Source organism: Apostichopus japonicus, chromosome 2 (genome assembly GCF_037975245.1).
Source record: "Apostichopus japonicus isolate 1M-3 chromosome 2, ASM3797524v1, whole genome shotgun sequence".
Taxonomy (NCBI): Eukaryota; Metazoa; Echinodermata; class Holothuroidea; order Aspidochirotida; family Stichopodidae; genus Apostichopus; species Apostichopus japonicus.
In genome coordinates, this window is record NC_092562.1 from 3,014,159 (window position 1) to 3,032,129 (window position 17,971).

The window sequence follows — 17,971 nt, forward strand, 5'->3', positions numbered from 1 at the left end:
AAGAAAAATGACAAAACGAAAAATGTAGTTTTCTGATTGAAATTTACAATGTTAAAATTTGAAATAATTGTGAAAAGTCAAAAGACTGTGTTCTTGAATACTTAGTAAATGCCAGAGCTTCCTTCGTAGTATCTTTCAACGAGAATGTAAAACACAGTATAACAAAGTATACTATCTTATCAAGCGCCTTAGCAATATGGTTATAACTTAACAAAGACATTATCGCAATGGATTATACTTGACCATGACGTCACCATGTCATGGTCAAGTATAGATTATTTAGATAGGATAATATGTTGTGTAAACCGACGGATTTCATCAATGGCAAGCTATTGTTTTACAAGGGAGTAACGCATGTGCGACAAGTGATCATGGCATGCCGGGCTGATGCGATCAATAACAGTGTGTCTAGATATCAGATATGAATTTTCCCGAATTGCGCCGATACCGCATCGTGAAATGCGGAGATAGATGGCCGAAATGGACTGATTTCAAGGTTTTTAGCACTAATTACTGTAGGGTGTATACGAACCGCCCCTAATTGTTAGAAACAGAAACTTTACGGATATTGTCATATTCGGGGAAATCCCTTCAAAGTGAAAACACTGTTACGAACTTATTTTATACAATAGATCGTTGTACTTATTGCTAGGGATAAACTAGACCCCATTCTAAAAACAAAGCACCAACAGTATATGCACTTCGCAGTTTTCATTCATGCCATAATAGAACGAAAAACGTAAAAAATTTTCCTCTGCTAAATCTGCTGAAATGTTGCGGATATCACGTTTGATTTGTGCTGAGGGGCGTAGCGAGCGAGGGGGGGGGGGGTCTGTCGGCAAAAGGAGAAAAGGTGAAGAGAGCGGAAGGGGAAGAAAGAAGAAAGCTGAATAGAGAAAAGGAGAACGGGAGCTTCTTCCGTGCCAAATTTGACTTAAAATATGCACCAGATTGCATCTAAGGACGTTTCAAAACTAAAAATTTTCCAAAGGGGAGGGTAGACCCCTCCCCTTAGACCCCTCCCCCATTTCAGTCACCACTTCCAGATCCGTCGGCAAATCAAATTCTCCACACACCCCTACAAAAACCCCTTCGCTACGCCCCTGTTTGTGCTACCCCAACATTGCTCACAAAAGTTGCACTTATACAACAACCTGCAAAATGCTTAAAATCGAAGTACCACAGAGAAACGTTTAAAGAGCAGAAATTGGAATCGGCTCCAATAATATACGTCATTCTCACTTGTTGTATTCCACACGAAAACTGTGGAAAGTTCAAATTGCAAATCTGCCAATTAGTCCTTTTACAGAGAATGACATTGAACTAGATAGGAATCCTGAATAACAAGTAAATATTTATCTTGATCAAGTCTCTCACAGGTGGAATTACTTCCCCAAATGATGGAAGACAGTTTGCTACTCACACCAAACACTTTTTACTAGTCATGAATACTAAATTTCAGGTAAGTTTCAGGTACAGTTTCAGGTAAAGAACTCAACTACAGCACCTGTTTTAAATTGAAGAGTCGCCCAAATCTTCTCTATACGGTCTAATTAGTCAGACACTTGTCTCATTTCGCGCGGGAGAGACAATTGATTTACGGGTGGTCTAAGCTATGCGTTATTTTCTTTGCAGAATGTATATAACTTTGTGATGATTTTAGGCTCCTAGTTTGTGACGGTTTGCAAGTATAACTTGACTCGCCCTCTATTCTCAAATGTGATAATAACAAATTCAGTACGGTCAATCCATCATTGAAACATTAACCGTATACTAGCCCTACTGAAACCATACGCTTGGAAATATACCGAACAGCAACAACAACAACAGCATGACCTAATTATAAGGAAGCCTGTTTCGGTTTGTAAACAGTCAAGTTCCCCATCAACCGAAAGCAATAATAATGGTATATGTAGACTAATCAGTACTTTTTGTTGTTGTTGAAGAAAAGTCACCAAAGATAGAATTTGCAGGGCAAGAAAACCAAACAAATTGATCCAGTGTCAATTTAGTCTCAACTCAGCTTACTGATCGAGACCGTAATAGTGTGATCATGACTGTGTTACGTCAGGGAGTTGTTATGACAACTCCCTAGTAACATCGACTGGAGTATAAATATACAACATGCATGTGTGGTAAAAAACCACTTCCCCTCTAAGGGCACCCTCCATTATACCATGGATCTGTTTATAGCTCCATGATTATACCATCATGATTTCTCGAAAAAAGGGAGCACCCTGGAAAATACACACACAGATTGCTACCGTCGGTAATTAGACACTAGTGTACAGTCAGTACATAACAACTGCGGTCAATACCCACAGTACAGTGTACAAACGATACAGCGATGGACATCTCAGGTCCAGCTAAAGATAACAAGGTATCACGTTTCATTACTGTCTGCATTTTGTAGCGACAAGAGAAAAACTTCACTTGCAAGCAACGGCAAGTTAACTTTTTTTCAGAGCGCGGCACGCGGTTTTGGGGCGAGTCTTCAATGCCTAACGTATCCACTCTCAACCATCACTGTAATCTCCTTGCAACGAGACTGTGACGGTATGGTCATTGTCAAATGTGTATCATGAGTTCCCTATGGCAAGGGAATGGCTACTATACATCATCTTAGCCAAAAAGGCAGAGAATTAGCTCGCAGTGAGGTATAAAATGAGGTTATCCATGGCCATGCCAGAGTGGGGAGCTGCTTCCCCGATCAGAGTCAGTGATACAAACTTAAACTTTCAAGAAAGTTATGTCCTCTCAGCGGAAATCCAACAATATTGTATGCCGGATTTTGCGTGACGTCAGACTAAGCCTTTCATGCACTTTTCTGAAGTTCGATTGAGAGCCGTTAGTATAGTTAAACTATTGATTTGAAAACCAAACAGCAGCACAGGTAACGATGAGAACTAGTTCATACGGAAACAACGTACGGGGTTAAATATGGTGTTTGGCATCAGTCGTTTTTAGCAATATATACTGCAGCCTGATTCAGCAACATCAACTGCTTGTCGATTCCTCATAACTGATAATGCTCGCAGCCCTGTTAAAATAAATGTTCCCCTCATTCTTAATTCTACTCTTTCACTCTTTTATCCACCACATCGAACGTTTAAAAAATGCCTCATTAAATGGCTTACTTTTAAAGTTTCTTTCAAGAAGATACACTGACTAGCGCTGAGAAATTTCGTAGTCCTATTCAGTTTGGAAGATGTTTACAGCGGTATTATACTACGTAATAAGTATATGCACTCGACGGACAAAAGTGTAGGCGTGGCCTCTTACGGTATGCCAGCCTTCTCACGCACAGTATTCGCTAGTGTATAGTTTCAACTGTATTCCGATGGCAATTTACTCAAGGGTTTCAGCAAAGTAACTCGAGTAAAAAAAGAAAATCGATATTACTTAGCTGTCCTCTGTGTTGTGTACATGTGTGTCTCTGGTTATATATGATTGTGAAAGGTAACGCAGCACGCATTCTATATAGCCTTCCTAGTGTTGACATTTGGTGAATAGGATTTCATAAGTTCATTTGGACGACACATTTTTTACACAAACGTGATACAATAAGCGAAAAAGTGAGTACGAATAATTTACTTCTAGAAAATTGCATATCAAACAATTAGAGTTGATATGTATTCTCACAAATATTGGTTTTAACTCTTTCCAAACTGAAAAAAGTCAATTGAATATAAAGTTAAGAAACCATTTCGCCACATTCCTAACATTGCTTTTTTTTTCTTTTCATTTTTAACATTATTTTGCAACATAGTCCGAAGAATATACATATCTAACGTATAAGCACGTATTAATTTAGTCCTCTCCTGTTTTCAACGTATTTCTTTATGTTATAAAAGGAACACAGCAGGATACAGAACATCCTTTCAGTATTACAGTTTTGTTTATATTATCAAAATAGTTTTTACAATTCTTGTAATTATATATATATCTATCTCAAATTTCGTCAGAATTTGTTGATCAAACTAACATTCGTAATGCTCAAAACTGACGTTCGCTGTCAGTTTCCATAGAGCAGATCCTTTATTGATAGCCTAGTCACGGTATATCGTCGGTTTATATCGGTATATATAATCACGGTATATACCGTATGTAGGAGACGGTAATTAGAGGGATTAATGTTTATACAGCCGCCTACGCACATACAAGATTTAAAGTTATCGTAAACAAAGTTAATCCGAAATACAGTTAGCTTCGAATTTCCACTTTTCCGACAAAAATCATCTACTACGGTATAGGCCTACTTATACAGAATACCCATGTAAGTTTTGTAACGTAAGATACACCTCAGTAGATTAATTGTTTACTTAAAACTCTAGGCTTTAGAGAAACTGGAAACAATTAATGAGGATGGATTTCCATTAATATTTATTACATACTCCATGGTTTATCTATATACAGTGAAATAGACGAATTCTGAGATATATATTTTGCGGCCCATTATAACTATAGCCTGATAAACAGACATTGCTGTTTCTCTAGTAGTTTCCATGATGTATATTTACAGTGAAACGTATACTATAGCTTATAGTAAAATAGCTGATGTACAAGTTCTAACTTCTAACTTCTACCAAATTTATATTAATGTAAGTTTTGTATAGTAGGGTGCATGGAAAAACTAGGCGGTGCCTGCGTTTGATATCATTATGCAGTGTAACTTACATCTAGTAAACTATAGTCTACATTGAATATCGTTCACTTTATATACAACATGCATGTGTCCCAGGACTCATATACGCTAATCTGTTGAACACACGTCGCAACGTAGAAATTTAACGACATCAAAGTATCAACTTTATTTTTCAAGGGGAGTGATGGGAGGGGGGGGGGGGCGAGGAAGGGTAGAATTATATGATTCGGGATGAATATACTAACGCCCGGTCATAGACGCTTAAACCATATAACGATCTGATAAGACATACATTGGTTTATGGGAAGTTAAGATTTTGTTATTGGTAGTTTTTTTTTCAATAATTTTATAATATAGTAAATTATACACAATTCATTCATACTTAGTAAAGATTCCTAAATCCTATTGGTCCATTCTGGTCAGCTGACCGTGGTTAATCCTGTGAGTAACGCACGGTAAAATTACGGGGCATCACTTTAATAAATCTTTGGTTATATGTAACCAAAAATGTTTTGTTTTATGATTTTCCCCCCACACAAACGGTAGTGTATGAATGAACGGGGTTAATCAACGGTCTAGCGTGCGTTACTCACATGATTAATGCACTCCGGGTGTTAATGCTATCGCTGGATGCACTCGGGCTCCGCCCTCGTGCATCGCTTGCATTATCCCCCGATCGTGCATTAATCCTGTGAGTAACGCACGCTAGACCGTTGATTAACCCCTTATTAATAACTATGTTGCAGTTGTTCATGTGCATGTGAAGTGAAATGTTAAGACTCCACTTGCCTGAACATTTTCTGTCTATAGAAAGTGAGTTAGGTATTTATGGGTGTGGCTGTCATTAATGTTCACGGTCGAATGTTGGAAATGTGTCGATCAGTGAAGCAGAAATTGAGAACCAGCTATTGAAAACAGGCTTAATTATTTAACCAATGAATATCGGGTATGTTTAGACGCTCCTCCCTCAACTCCACCCCATTACAGCTATATTGAAGTCCGCGGTACATATACATATATATATATGTATATGAATATGTATATGTATATGAATATGTATATGTATATGTATATGTATATGTATATATATATATATATATATATATATATTTATATATATATATATATATGTATATATATATATATATGTATATATATATATATATATATATATATATATGTATATATATATATATATATATATATATATATATATATATGTATATACATATATGTGTATATATATATCAAAATGTTAAAAAAGCAAGTTATAACGTATCATCATGAGCCCAACAGCATGGCTACCTTGAAAAAAATTGCATAAACTGATGAGTGGATGTGACTTTGACTATGGCCAACGAATCGCTCAAAGGCTGGTGATCGCTCTGGTGTTTCACGAAGTGAATCGTGCAACATATAACCGCCTAAAAAATATGCATACTTCGTTGCATATCATATACCATTACCACTTAAATAAGCTGACTGGAACGAGACAAACACTACTGCATGTTTTGACAAACCCTGAATTATACCTTCATATTTTTTTTAGTCCTTGTATGCTCCGTTGGGGAACGCCATATTGCTATTTCTAGTATAGATTAAAACCGACCAATAGGAGAAAAGTTAAATCTACTTTGTTGGAAGTCGAAGTGGTTCGTGACAAAGCTTTTCTTCCAGTAATTGTTACAACAATCGATCGAAAAACCATTGTATCCATGGCAACCGCTAGATTGTACAGTCTGCCGGTACTTAATAGATTAAAGTCAATTTTGGGTGTCTACACTGGTATAGTGTCGTATATCTATTTAATGTACAAGACGTCATCTATTTGATTCATGTATAGAAGAGAAATATATAGAAATGAAAAATATAATTACCGATAAATTTTGATATTAAATAAGACAAGCTGTAATGCGATATCTTCCGTTAAATGAAACTTTGAGATTTAAAAGAAAAAAAAAACTCCCCTAATTTGAATGGTATCAATATCGAGATAAAGACAATTAATTTAATTGTAATATGTACTGGCGGTTCATAGCATATACTATATACTTCCAACGTGCAAACTGAATCACTGTATATGTCTTACCTAAACCTGGAAATATGCAGGCAATGTACTTAAATATGCTTCGATATGCGTCATCATGGAATGCTATCGGAATCCATCACAAGCTGTCGGCTCATTTATTCAATGAAGAAGGAAAATAGCATTGCGTGGATACGACATAGGAATATATTAATATTTGCCCATCATGATTTCCATGTATGTCATTTTAAAATTATGTACAGTATATTTCCTACATATATGTGATAAACAGAATGAACGGTTGGGAATACATGGTTGAAATGCACCATGAACGACGGGTAATTAAATCGAAAATATTCTGAAAAAAAGGTGAAATAGATTGCGAGTTTCTGTATTTAAGGAATGGAATGTACACCAAAGGAGAGAGGGGTGGAGGAGGGCGTCGGATGAAGGGGTGGGGGTGGCTGCGTGTGTTCACATGTTTTAATGTGAATATGATTGGTTCAGTTTGCTTTTTTTCCATTCACATTGATATAGAATCCTCCCCAAATGAAATTGAAATCACAGCTCCTGTTCGCATAGTCAATAAAACTAAAGGTTATAAGGATGGTTATGATTTTTTTTTTCGAGTTCCATGATCAATATAAAATGTTGTTCCTAATTGCATATTTGGCTGTCAGCTGCCTCGATCAGCCTTGCCCCCCCCCCCCCAACACCGACGGACGCATGTCTGTCTGTCTGTCAGGGTGTTCATGCTATCTGTTACTAATATAGACATAAAAATAAATCTCGATATTTTGCCATTTTGTGCATCTTCAAATCTAAACAGTTCATAAATATAACTTGCTAAAGTCGAAACTTAACAGACAGTATAATCTATTATAATGTTGTTTCTAATGTTGTCTCTTCTGGGCCACCGTAAACATTGGTACATTTTAATTAAAGTGTCTATATACATTTGACATTTACATTCCGCTTCTTCGTGGAAAGTGCAGAGCGATATATGAACTTCGTATATTAAACGCAAAATGCATGTACGAAATGTGAGGGTGTGGTTATTATTTTACAGACACAGTTGATGATGAGAAACTCTTTTTGATGATGAGAAAGTCTTGTAATACATGTCCTTCCATTTACAACTGACAGTATTGTGGCAAGTCAAATATTTATTTGTTATTCATGTTTTCGATCTAGTTCGATGTCATTCTCTGTAAAAGGACTACTTGGCAGATTTCCAAGTTTAACTAATCCACAGTTTGTGTGTGGAATACGACATGTGAGAATGACTTTTTGTTATTTGGAGCCACGACATATTTAGCAGATTTAGCAGAGGGAATACTTTTTTTGTTTACGTTTTCGTTCTATTATTGAATGAAAGAAAACACTACGAAGTGCATAAACTGTTGGTTCTTTGTTGTTCTTTTTTTTGGGCAATGGGGCAGAGTTTATATCTAGTAATAAGTACAACGATCTATTGCATAAAATAAGTTCGTGACAGTGTTTCCACTTTGAAGAAATACAGCGTTCTAACATTGTAACAACCTATGTCTGCTAAGAAAGAAGTATATAAGGCAAGGAAGAAATGAGATGATGAGAAAAGAAAAAATTCTGAGATGAAAAAACTAAAAATATACACACACAAAAATGCCTTGCTATGCTCTCAGTTTCATAACTTTGTATCTTTCTGCAGATATACAAACTATTCTATTTTTATTCAATCTATTTCAAAGAAAGTATTGGTCAATAATGTGTGACGTCATACATGGACTTTATGAAAAAGTGTTTTTAATTTCCTTAAAAACTGAAATGAGTAGGTAACCTTGAAATATAATGCAAATATGTGGCGAGATGTTCTCGTATGACTTCATGGGATATTAATTATTGAGTCCTAATTTGAAGTTACACCAGTGAATGAAACACAAATACAACTTTAAATTTATCATTTGACCTCTGAACTTTCACCTTTGGATGGGGGGGGGGGGTGCGAGACACAAGTGTCACCCTGTGTTAACCCACCATGGGTGACCCCCCTAGAGTAGCTACTCCGGAAAATGAAACATTACCATGGCAACTGTTGCTATGGCAACTGACATTGCTGTATATGGCCCACCAGGCAAATGTACTACAATATCTCATTCTACCTATGGGAGCATTTCCTCTCGTCTATTATAATAATTCACTATATTACATGTTGCCAGATACATTTAAAATAATCAATTAAAACTGGAAGCACTTAGATGTGTTTTTGTTAGTTTTACAAATGACAGGAACATTACATTTCATCATGTATTCACAGATATGCGTAACACAACGAACATACCACACTAGTTTGGGGCCTGTAATATAGCACGTTGTGAATCCTAGCATAGCTGAATAACAACTAAATATCCCATGCGTGCAGACACACATATCACGTGGAAATAATACTGTTGATTATATATGCTTCATAATATAAGTATGATCACCTTGATATAACCCTCTCAACATTGAAGATCCAGTTGACGCCTTAACTACCGCGTGTAAATATTGAGGCTTAATTAAGTGTAAAATGACTGGAAATACTTGAATATCTCTTGACACTTAAAAGGGGTCCTTGATGAGTGGTTAAGCGAGATTTGTAACGGGTAGACTCTTTATCACTGTCACCGTAGACAAATTGTATTCACATTTAGCGATTAGTTTGGTGCACTCGTGACACAGTTCTACATTCGCTGTCGCAAATGAAGCTCTCAGCATATAAGTCGTCAATGCTACAGAATACAATGTAAAACTTGGTAAACGTCTAAAACATTTAATTACAATTTTTGTTTAGATTTACATAGGGCATCGCAAGAAACTCACTAATGCGGTGCAGCTAGCCTTGCGGTATATATTACATCCCCTCCCCTCTCCTCCCCTCTCCTCCCCTCCCCTCCTCTCATTTTTTTCGTTTGCTAAAAAACTCCTTTAGTCTTTTCCTCGTTTCATTTAGTTCTCGGGCTAAAGTCCTGAAACGATGGGAGGTCGTTTCCAGAAAGTTACAGGCCATGTTCCCAGGGTCAATTTAAGGGTCCGAGAAAATGATTGTGATTATGAATTGTCAATTGTCAACAACTCTGTAACTGGACGACACACATTAATCATGGAGTGACGCGAACTGGGGGACCTTATGATTGAAAGGCACCGGCGTTAACCACTGAGCTAACATTCTGCTAACACTGAGCTAACACTGAGCTATAACATGCTTCTTTCTGTCACACTATGACAGTTTCTCCAAACGTCCTCCGATGAGATCGCGAGAACTGACAGATATCAATTTTATATATAAGTTAAAACTTAACAGAAGGCTGATAGGGGACTTTTATACTATAATGGAAAAGAGCATATTTAGCCGATAGCTAGAACGGGATATACGAACCAGTGACCTCCCCGGTTACAGACATATGCTATAATTTCATTCGACATATGCCGACTTGTTCCAATCAGAATCCTAGAATTTTGAATGAGCCAATGAGAAAACGAGGCAGAACTGTCATTTGTGGGGGGGGGGGGGGGAATCGTTGATGTGACGTCATATACATGTGACGATTTTGCCCAATGTGATACGCCAATTTAATTCGACATTATATCGAATTCAACTTACATTAGTATGTCGAATATACTATATGACACCTATATAGGTGCACCATATACGCGGCTGTCTATTGCAAAATAGCATTTGACCTGCTATTTGTTTAACTTGTTTATCGATGGTCAGTGGTCAAACGTGTTGGTTGTTCAGTTTCGTGTTAGCCTATAGTACTTAACAATTGTAAACACTCATTTTACATAGAACCAAATACTTGTATACTTTAAACCATTTTGATTTCATTAACATGGCACTTGTCTTACCAATAACCTATTATAATACAAGGTTCAATCTGCTTTTCTTTTAACACCAGTGTGTCCTTGCATAATTTCAATTTATATATGTCATAAACTTTCAATATGATAATGACAGGGAGTATTTATGAAGACGCCGGATCAAAATCCATGAAACTGCAAACACAACCTGTGAAAAATTCTGCCCCTTATTAGCTGAATGGAAGGGAGCGGGGTGAGCCTATACTAGCCTGCATGCACATGTACCACTCTCAAAGCTATATGAGGGATTATAGTGCCCCCCCCCCACCTCCAAAATCCTCGCATGAAAATACTGCGGGGTAGGGGTGGTTAGGTAAGGAATATTGTTCTCAATCGTTTATTAATGTGTTTAGTTATAATCACTTTCATTTCACTCTCTTTCTCTTTCTGAGGCTGTTCTTTCGATTTTGCAGAGAAGTCTCTGAAAATTTGAAGTGAATTCAATCAGTCCAGATTTTACAGGCTACAATTGACTGATTATTGATTGGTTTACTTGTTTTTGCGATACTCGTTATATCAGCTTACAAATACCAAGCGTCTCAATTAAAAAAGTTAAATAAAAAATAAAAAAATAATCAATTCTTCTTTCATTATTTACAGCTCACGATGCAACTTGGAGTGTTGACTCTCAGCTTCCTGTTGGGAATTGCATCTGCGCATGTCCGACTAACTTTTCCGCCAGCGAGAACATTTGCCTTCGATTTCTTAGATAATGCTCGAACGTCTGGACCATGTGGCATGGAATCTGGTAACTTCACTATCTTTAATGTAGCCTATCATGAAGTTTGTATAGGCTAATTGAGCCTATCCTACGTGTTTTGATTTTGTAATTATCATATTAACCGCCATTATGTCTACAATATGATTTCAATATGAAGATCTTCTGTAACTGCCCAAGAATGAATCCTGCATTATCAAACGATAAATTAGACTTATCGCTCGATAAACCCGGTAATACACTGGAATATAAAAGGAAAGATCAGAAATTGGGAACGACATCGAGAAACCACAATTATCAGGACCGTAGCCTGGGTAGAATCCATAAGGGTAGGGGGGGGCAGTTGAGGAACATTATGTATTGCAAACATGTTAAATAGTTATGCTTTTGATATACGTATATACGAGGGCTGATTTTAAGAACTTTTTGGTGGGTGGACCAATTCCTAACAGGGACCATCGTATAAGCGGATTGCCACTATCGGTTTGGCGCGTAGCGTAGCAAGAAATGTTTTGCCAAAAATTCCTTCAAGATTGCAGGAAATAGCACTTCCCAGGACTTGTTTGTTGCATCTAGACATTCTTTATTTTCATATCTCACATGTGCTAGAAATTTGTACTTCAGAAAAAAAGGTAAATTAGAAAAGTTCAAATGTGTGTGTACTTGTGTAGGCCCTACTACAAAGATTCAGATGTTCACTTGCTGTAGGTTACCGTATAAATATATATATATATATATATATATATATATATATATATATATATATATATATATATATATATATATATATATATGGGATATACGTGTATTCACAGTGCCTCAATATTCTTAGTTAAACGTATGGGCACTGATATATAGGGGCTTACAATGAAACTGATAGGAAAACACATAGACGCAATAGATATATTTATGAACCGTTTACTTTCACATTAAACTGCTAAAGTTGTCACGCAGGTTAACTCTTATGGGAGCTCTCTCCATGTTATTGCCATTCTTATAACAAAACTCGTGAAAACCAAAACATATATACGCACGGTCATCGATTCCGCGATGGTGCATAATATCCGTGATGATCGGTAAAAATTGAAACCTTGTGTATAATTGAACGCCATTTCTACAACACATGCCTAATTTTGAGGTTGCTCACTATGATAATGACTATATATGAAATCAGAAGAAATGATCACTTAAACTAGCTGAAACAGCGCAAGCTCTCCAGGCGTTCACATTATCGTAGGTCGCGCCTACTTTCATTAAGGAAGTGGAAATCTCAGCTTCCCCTCCCCTTCCCCTTCCCTTAGGCTACGGCCCTGATTACTGAACGATAAACCCGTTTATATCGGTTGATATGCCAGGTTAATTCGGTGATACATTTTTATCAGAATCCTGGTTTATCAGTGATAAACCGGTTTTACCAATGCATTGAATTAAAAAAAAGCAGCTGAAGATAAGCATATTTGAAAGATTGTCTTAAAGTATTTTTTTTTTGGAAAGTCTTTTCTTCCTGCGTCAATGCATGGTATATAACGACACAACGTTTCCCGCTCCCGGTAAATTTATATACCTTCCTGAACGAGACCGATCAAAACGGATCAGAAGTCACTATAAAATTGGGGAATAGCTAGCCCTATAGCCTAGTACCAGACTATCATTACCGTGTTTGAATCACCTCAATTACACGTGTATAGCCAAAATACACCTTATTGATATGGCAAGGAATAATTGTCGGAGTGATGTAAAACAATAAGTTACATTAATAAGAGAAAGAACCTTACGAATACTTTTCAATTTGATTCAATTGGTTGATATTCAGTTTTCGCAACCCGTTTAATTGTTAGCTTACCGCAACTTGAATGTTATGTCAATTAATTTTACATTATCAATACTAGCCTAGCCTAGAGTAATCGAACACACTCGATCGTCTATTTTTTGTCTAAGCCTAACTTAGCCTAGGCCTAGGCTGTATGACGAGTATGCCAGTATAGCATGTGTAGGCTACGGTGAGGTCTTAACTTAGAAGCAATCCCTAGTGTTAGATATTAACGGTATGAACCATACTGAACTATTATTGACCTAAATTGAGTGCATGTAAATATACACAGTAAACATATTTTATTGACAGGTTTAGACTTAAGCTGGATTATAGCCTGACTTGGGTATAGTGTGTTTTGATTCGTTTATTTGTTATATCTATTTAAAACTTGGCCAGGTGCAATAGTACAACAAGAATACCACCCTATAGGCTATGGACGCTAGTTGTATGTCCAGAGGTTCGAAAACGGCCAGGAAGGTCGTAATTCCACTGTAGGCGTTTGTCACCTGTATCAAACAATACTAGTTCTGTTTTGGTGACATATTTGCCTTACTCTACAGATTACACATGATTCTAACCAACTCGAAATCATTTGTGATTCCTAAAGCCGTATCTCGAAAGAGATACTTTGAACAGACTTTTGTTAATGAAATGGAGGTAAACGACAAAGGCAAATGAATATATATATATATATGTATATACAAGGGCGTAGGAACCGGGGGGCTGGGGGGCGCCAGCCCCCCAGTGAAAAATGTGGAGGGGCGGAAGTATCATTCCCCCCCCCCCCGCTTCGCAAGTCAGAAAACCCCTTTTTCATTTCCAAATGAGAAAAAAATCTCATTTGGAGCACCAAATTGCATCTAAGGCCTGGTGAAAATACAAAATTAAGTTTACAAAATGGAGTGGGTGTTGAAGTGTGCTATATTGCACCAAATTGCATCTGAGGCTACCTGGAAATGCAAAAAATTCCAAAGGGGGAGGGGGACACCCCCCTCAGACCCTTCCCCAGGCCGGCCATCAGTCTTCATCCCCCCCACTCAAAAGTACCTTCCTACGCCACTGTATATATATATATATATATATATATATATATATATATATATATATATATATATATATATATATATATATATATAGGCTTCTCATTCCCTTGCTGCAGTTATATTATCTCATTCCCTTGCTACAGTTATATTTACTGCTTACGGAATGCTCAGTCATTCATCACAAATTGTTCCATCACGCAAAAATTAGGATTTACTTTACTTTTTTGTAGCTCTTGTGTTACCATGGCAACTTTTATCAACTGCTGCCTTGTAGTAAATTACGATTTAAATTAGAACGTTCTTTAATATAGGTTCTTCTAAATTCTTTCAATGCAGTATATGAGGCTTTGTGTCAGAAAGTAATAAAAACGAAAGTAGTAAAAAAGGCTCATGTTAACGTAATTGTAGTTGTGATCAGATCTTTCGCTACAATTAGCATATAGACACTTGATTGTGCCACACATTACATGCAGAAACGATATGCTTCAACATAGAAGCACCTCCCTCACCGTCAGGCCTCCATTACAATTGTCTAGTCTTGCATTAATTTCAAAATTCGGTGAACATAAAAGAAAATGGATAGGCCTACTGTATCATAACAAACCTTGATATACAGAATTCAATTTTGTAAAAGAAAATGATGCCACGAGCAGAAAATGTCCAAATAATAACATTTTTTGGGGTCGAAATTTAAGGGATGCCATATTAAGGCATGCTACATAATTGTGTTTTATGGATTGATTGCAAATTAGGTCGCATTTTAAAAATGTTAATGTTGATACATTTAAAATGCAATTTCACAGTTGTATGTTGTTCACTTAAGTTTGAATGCAGATTGGGTTTGCATTGTAGTCAAAATTCGGTCTTTGTTGTATTTATTGTCAGGCATAGCCATTTTTTCTTTGGGGTGGATGGTGGGGATTGGAGGGGGGGGGGGAGGGCAGTTTGAAGTGCTTCAAGTAACGATAAGCAATGGCCTAGTTCTCAATGTAGTGCCCATTAAAAGTGATGCCTAGTGCCCAAAGAATCATCTGAACCGAACAGCCATACAAAATATAAATAGCTTGTAAACATAATTGTTAAAAGTGAAGAACGGAAGATTGTCAAACGATTCTTTTAAAAAGTTTGCGGGTGTTGGTGGGCTGTGTGTGTGGTGGGTGGGGGTTCTGGGGGGGGGGTTGGACGGGGATAAGAACTTGTTGAAGTTTACGTCCGTTCTCATAAAAAAACTCAATTTTGTAGGCAATTTGAGCAACTCGTATATTTAATTTTAAAATATGTCATCTGTAATAAACAATAGTAATTGATGAAAAGTACAATGGTACAAGGAAGGGGTGGGGGGGGGGGTTGGGGGTCAAGAGGGTGCCAGGAAGCTGGTGCGCTTGGGGTCCTTTCCCATATGAATTCCTTGCAAGGTTTTTAGTGAGAATATTTCTGAAAGTATTTATCCAATTGATAGGCTTTGTAAATTCTCCAAGATAATATTTGAGACTATGAAGTAATGAAACTAACTACTGTAATAAGACTTCATTCATCAATTAGCTGATAATCAATCTACGGATGCATACACAAGACCAGGACTATTGACGTTGTCCTATTTTCTGTCGATGATTAAAATTGCCTTGCATGAGTTTGGGTTAGCATCTAATCTACATTTAAAATTGAATTTCCATTTCCTAACATTTTGTTTTGTATTTTTTTTTCGTTCACAGATTTATCTACTCTCACCAATCTTCAGAATGGTTCTGCCATAAACGTGACTTGGCATTTGGCATACTCGCACCGGGTAGGTATCTAAGTTTGTCGGAAGTAGCCACCTTTAGAAGAATAGTTCAGGTCAAAATTTCTTTTTGATATGTTAAAAATGAAACAAAAAATTGAAAAAAATAATCTAAGTATTCTGTTGAAATTTCTATTCAATTCCTATGTACCGTTTTTGAGATATTGACAGTTGAAGTTATCTGATATTCTACCAACAGTGAACTTGAAGCAAACAGGTGTGATGTCATAGTTGTACACTGACAAATAATGTTTTGTTTTTTCTTGATTTGCCAGTCTATTAATTTGACCTTGGATGAAATATAGGGTTACTAGTTTGTCAAAAGGGGATGTGAAGATTATAAAATACTAATTCCTATGGTTCATTCACATTATGGATGCATCCAATTGTGAAGTATAAAATTAGACGTAAATTAAAAAAAAAATACAAAATATTATTTATCAATGTGAGCGGGAGGTTCATGGGTCACTGTGGGACAGTGGGGCTTCATTCCGTATAAAAGTTTTCAGTCCTTTTCCTATTAAGCATCATATTAACCACAATGTATTTACAGTTAAAAAAACCCTTTGTTATTGGGCAGTGGATAACCAGCTAACCGAGCTGTGACAATAACTGTCAATATTAACTTTATTAATGTCCTCAATCACCCATTCCACTCTCCCTACTCCCCCCCCCACCACGTCTATAGTTCCTCTAACCAAACTTAAGATTTTAATAGAACTTCATACCAGGTAATTCAGTCATTTGGAATGATAGTTTGTGCAAAATCAGTTTTTTTAAACATTTTGAATTATCCATTTGTTTATTTTGCTTTTAACCTTTCACAGTTCTCAAATTATATGATGGTGTCTAATTTGTGCTTTAGTCAGTCCCGACAAAATATCAAATACTTTCTTTATAGGGTTTCATGAATGATTTCTACAACAAACAAAAGGTACTATGTAATTAGCATCTTATGCAAATAATACAGTTCTTCTTTATAACTACTGCTAATAAATTTGACATCATTTGGTTTTCCTTTCTAGGGAGGATTTCGTTTGGAGCTGATGAATAACACAGCAGTCGTTGCAAACTTAACTGCAGGAGAGGGATTTGTTAATGAAGATGACATTACGTAAGTTCTTGATTTTTTTTCACATTTTGTTTTATTTCTAAGGAATTCCAAAGGCATTTATCACTTATCCTTGGAAACAGAGTTAATATTCCACACTGTCATTTCAATATCTTGTTCATTAATCGAATTGCAATTGATTGATTGAATGGTTTGTTGAATGTAACCTGCTTTTGAGTGGCTAAACTCTTGATTCTTCCAGAGATTCAGTCATAATAGGTAGTCTGTTATCAGTTTTAGTTTAATACTCTTTACCTCCCTAATAAAGAGACTGGTGACAAAATAAGCATTTAGAGATTACAACAACATACCAAAACTAATCATAAGAACATATGTTTTTAATACACAAACCCAGTTAAAGACCAGTTATGCGAAAACTTAATTTTTCTGAGAGATAGCAGATTTGGAAGCCATTTCTTAAATGGGCACCAACTGGGAACAGGGAAGAAGGAGTGAGTGATCATGTGATGTCGTCATGTACAGCAAATGTTCTTCAAACGACTTTGATTTCCTTTTGTAATCCCTCTTGTTGATTTCCCATTGAAACTATGATACAATTGACATGATTACTTGATGCCGATGTCAATTGTCTTAGGAGTGTTAGCTCAGTGGTTAACGCCGGCGCCATTCAATCATAAGGTCCCGAGTTTGAGTAACTCTAAGATTAATGTATGTCGTGCAGTTACATAGTTTTTGACAATTGACAATTCATAATCATGGACGTTAAATATGACTCTAAGAGACTGGCTTCGGTCAGCTTGCGGCTTTGATAAGCCAATGATGGCTTCTTCGCGAGTTCCTGCTTGCAGGAGGATCTAAAATACATACAAATACATACAATTGAATTTGATCAAAATGCATCTGCTTTTCTTGGTAGAAATATTTCTTCCCTTTGTGAATAAGAGATATAAATTACAAGTAATCAACAAAAGAAGGAAAGATTGTTTCGTTGT

At 36.5% G+C, this 17,971-nt stretch overlaps 1 protein-coding gene across 4 annotated transcripts in view; it reads left to right on the forward strand.

Moving 5' to 3' along the window:
- The window catches only part of LOC139974208 (uncharacterized), a 41,494-nt gene that overhangs the window by 326 nt on the left and 23,197 nt on the right, over positions 1–17,971 (forward strand). For 2 of the 4 annotated variants that reach the window (XM_071981199.1, XM_071981216.1), the window contains exons 1-4: positions 3,344–3,575; positions 11,154–11,301; positions 15,840–15,913; positions 16,933–17,021. In XM_071981199.1, the coding sequence (XP_071837300.1) occupies positions 11,160–11,301; positions 15,840–15,913; positions 16,933–17,021 (305 nt within the window). In that variant the 5' untranslated portion in view covers positions 3,344–3,575; positions 11,154–11,159. Of the gene's footprint in view, positions 1–3,342; positions 3,576–11,153; positions 11,302–15,839; positions 15,914–16,932; positions 17,022–17,971 lie in introns of those variants that run through there. The other 2 variants (XM_071981226.1, XM_071981209.1) reach the window with 2 other exon arrangements.